This window comes from Nicotiana attenuata, unplaced genomic scaffold, assembly GCF_001879085.1.
Source record: "Nicotiana attenuata strain UT unplaced genomic scaffold, NIATTr2, whole genome shotgun sequence".
In the NCBI taxonomy this organism is placed as follows: Eukaryota; Viridiplantae; Streptophyta; class Magnoliopsida; order Solanales; family Solanaceae; genus Nicotiana; species Nicotiana attenuata.
In genome coordinates, this window is record NW_017670664.1 from 368,677 (window position 1) to 372,699 (window position 4,023).

Consider the following 4,023-nt stretch of genomic DNA (forward strand, 5'->3'; position numbering starts at 1 on the left):
ACCGCCATGCAGTGCCGTAGTACTTGTACTTGATGCTTTTATCAGTTAGACTCATATTTCCCTCCGTCTCGTATTAATAGTCGTGGTTACTAAAAATAGTTGTCTCAAATTATTTGTCATTTTAGAAGTTCAAGACAAATTTGATTATTATTCTTTTATCCTTAGTAATAATTTTTCTTGGCGATGGAGATAACACATAAATAGAATAAACATTCAATGAAAGAAGATTATATCTTAAGGCATAAATAAAAGTAGAATAGTCCAAATCCTTTCCTAATTAATATTTCTTAAGGGGTGTGTAAAAGGGAAACACGACGACAACAGAGGGAGTATATATAATTCAGTGCAGCTTTATTACAACAGATCATAATCTTATTCCTTAAAATAATGTAATAGTATTTGGTATCTTTAGTTATTGTGGTTGCACAACAACAATGATAAGGATAATGAAGCTAACGACAATATTATTCATCTCTTGCACACAACTCCTTTTCCATCCATACCACTTGCACACTTCAAGTCAGCATAGTCAAATTCTTCTTCACTACTGCCATCAATTTGAGTGCCACTGAATCTTGAAACAGCACAATCAGTGGAGAAAAGATCCGAGGATGAAAATTCTTTCTCCCCACCCAAAACAGGCATTTCACTTCCCATTTTCACCCTGCTTACATAATTGCTTGCATAAGTCTGTCCCAAAACTCCATTTACCTTGCCACTCAATGAGTAAAACTTGAAGCTCAAATCTAAATGAGCAAAGCAGTTTTCCTCTGTGATACCATAATTATGAATTCTTGAATCTGTTTCAGTAATTGGTACCACTCTAGCTTTTATCTGGAAATTCCCTTCCACTTCAATCACCACAGAATTAGTATCGCGAGTTCTTGAAATGGAAACTCCTTGAGCTGACATTGGTTCCCACTTGGCTCCTTCACGATCAGGAAGAAATATTTGTTGTCCATCGAAGGCTAAGTCTAGGCGATCAACTGCATCGTTCCAGGTTGATGTTTTCTTGACACCAATAAATATTTGATGGTTGTTGAAGAGAATTCCAAGAGATTGTACCCAAGTGAAGTCTCTCTTCATGTTTTCGTTTCTCCTACCAATGAAACGAGCATTAATGTGAAGATTGGAATCGGTAACTAAGCAAAAATCATCATCTTTTTTGCCATGGAAGTAGAATGTAAGTCCATCAGCGCCTACGAATCTTGGATCTTGGCAAACAGCACCTGCCCTGTTGCAGTCTGCTCACAACGTTCAAAAAAAGCAAGGTTAAAAATCATTACTAACAATATATAAAAATTAATGGCCAACGAACAGATGATATTACACAAATCTTAACTATTTCCGAGCATTTTTTAATATGCATTACTGATATTGGATTTGGCAGTTAGAAAAAAGATGGTTATCAAACATGATGACATATCATATTCTAGCTTATATGGGTGTTATAACATGCATGACATTTCTATGAATATAAGAGCGTGTCACCAAGGAAAAAACGAGAAGTTTGACATTAAAGAATATTTATAAATGTGTCAATCTTTTTCGAACGAACAGAGGATTACTATTCAATAGACAAGAGAAATTACTAGTAGTTGTTAATGGAGATAAGGATCTTACTACAAACAGGGCTGCAAGTGACACAGTCAACTTCACAAGTATCCGGACAAGCACTAGGACATTGATACTCCTGACGGTAGCACTGAGGGTACAACTTATTCTTGCAATAAACTCTCTTTCCACCTGCAGCTTGATCTGACGGTGGTGGTGAGTTAGGGGTAGGAGGAGGAGGAGGAGGAGCCAATGGTGGAGCTAGTGGTGGAGGTGAGTTAGGGGTAGGAGGAGGAGGAGGCGGAGCTAGTGGTGGAGGTGGTGGTGAGTAATTAGGGGTAAGAGGAGGAGAGGGAGTGAATGGAGGGGATAGTGGTGGAAGTGGTGTTGGAACAAGACAAACAGGTTGACATGAGACACAATCAGCTACACATGTACGTGCGCAATTGGTAGGGCAGGCAAAGCTTTTGTGATAACAACTAGGGAATTTCTTGTCTTGGCATTTCACTTTCTTAGGTGAACGAGGTTTTGGTGGTGGAAGTGGTGGTGCAACACAAACAGGTTGACATGAGTCACAGTCAGCTATACATGTACGTGGGCAAGTAATTGGGCAGAAAAGATCTTTGTGATAACAACTGGGGAATTTCCTGTCTTGGCATTTCACTTTCATAGGTTTAGGAGGTCCGCCCTCGGCCAAAACCACCAGAAGGAGGAGGAGGAGGACGGCGGCGAGAAGGCAGAAACTGGTTTGAGCCATTTCTGCAGATTGAACTAGGAAGATTAATGTAGGAAGTTATTCTCAATGGTATAGTGATATGATCTTGGCATGCATGTTTTTTATAATGGTCTTGTATGTTAGGGTAAAACTTGAGAGTGAAATTACCTTTTAATGTATAATACTATATGGTTTTGGCCCCCTTGAGTCTAGCATGCATACATGGCCACTTGGCTGTGTTAACATGCCTTGTTCCTCAATGCATGGCTACATTTGGGTTCCAAAAGTCAACCTAAAAACATTTGGTCCAAACTTTAAACTTTGGATTTGGTTTTGGCTTAAATTTTTAAAATACAAATTTGGGGACAAGTTGTGTTTTCGGATTTTTGAATTTTGAAAGTGATATGTTGGAGGATGAAAACTTGCTTTTGATTTTGGTTTCAGAAACTATTTTTGATTGGTTTGAGTTTCAAATACCATAATTTATTCTTTTGAATTAAACTACCTTAAATAATTTTGATTTTTGGAAAAAATTATGAAAATCTTTTCTAAACTAAACTGACCAAGAATCTTGGAGAACGTAGTTTGGTCACCGTCTCAATTTTCATGAAAACACTCGATCTTGCTAACTAAACTAATTAGTTGATATGACAAAAAGTGCGTGTTATATATTATTAGTAATCCCAAAATTTTCACATATCAAATTCAGATGATTTAGGCCCTGAAAATCACGGAAGAAGAAACACTTCTTTTTTCTTGTTAATTCTGTTATTGTAGTACGTACTGGCAACCATTTGGAAGATTTTCTAAGAAGTTCCACTTGTTATGGTTGAAATAACAAATTAAAGATCTTGCTGTATCAATATCTAGTCATGGCTTTGTATAGATCAAAGGTTTGTTAAGTCATTTAAGTCCTTTAAATATGATGTTAAATAACAAATAGTTTGTCTACTCTTGTTTGGTTTTTATATTCCAAGTTGTATCTTCTGCTAAGGCGTTGCATGCAAAAATAAGCAAAGACTTGAAAAGGATGTCAACCCTAAGCTTGTACGAAACTAAGCTGTTCATGTGTCTGGTCAAAACTTTCCTTTCTGCTTGTTAAAGAAAGCAAAGTGTTTTTTTGACTATTTCTCCTCTTCTCTTTTTTAATTCCTAATTAAGGAAGAGTTGATCTATGGATTACAGAAGAAAGTGTCGGGTAAATTTTAAAAATAGCCAGATTTACAACTGGTCGTTCAAAAATAGCCCAATTTCAAAAGTAATCGAAATTTAGCCACTTTTTATATAAAGATAAATCTGAGCGAAAACACTGTTCAAAACCCGGAAAATACTCCAGTATATTATGCTGGAGTTCCAGCATAAGTATACTTGAACTCCAGCATATTATACTGGAGTTCCAGAATAAATATGCTGGAACTCCAGCATAATATGATGGAGTTCCAGCATAAGTACACTAGAACTCCAGCATAATATACTGGAGTTTCAGCAAGTATATTGGTCCAGTATAATATACTGGAGTTTGGAGCACCGGTGCTCCAGTCTCCAGTATATTATACTGGAGCCAGCAAAGTATACCGATCCAGCATATAATATGCTGGAATTCATACACAAGTGCACCGAACTCCAGTATATTATGCTGGCCTGGTCTCTATTGCAGCAAAATAGTGGCTATTTTTCATTGACTTGGTAAACGCTGGCTATTTTTGATTGAACATTCCGAAAACCGGCTATACCGTGCTATTTTTACGAAAGTG

General features: G+C 37.0%; 1 protein-coding gene across 1 annotated transcript; it reads right to left on the reverse strand.

The window, feature by feature from the left end:
- Positions 1–246: 246 nt before the first annotated feature.
- On the reverse strand, positions 247–2,405 carry LOC109242035. The gene is made up of 2 exons (XM_019408859.1): positions 1,624–2,405; positions 247–1,244 (listed from the first exon to the last, which is right to left on the reverse strand). The coding sequence occupies exons 1-2, from the start codon at positions 2,309–2,311 to the stop codon at positions 469–471; spliced, it is 1,464 nt and encodes a 487-aa protein (XP_019264404.1). The 5' UTR covers positions 2,312–2,405; the 3' UTR covers positions 247–468.
- Between the last annotated feature and the right edge of the window lie 1,618 nt (positions 2,406–4,023).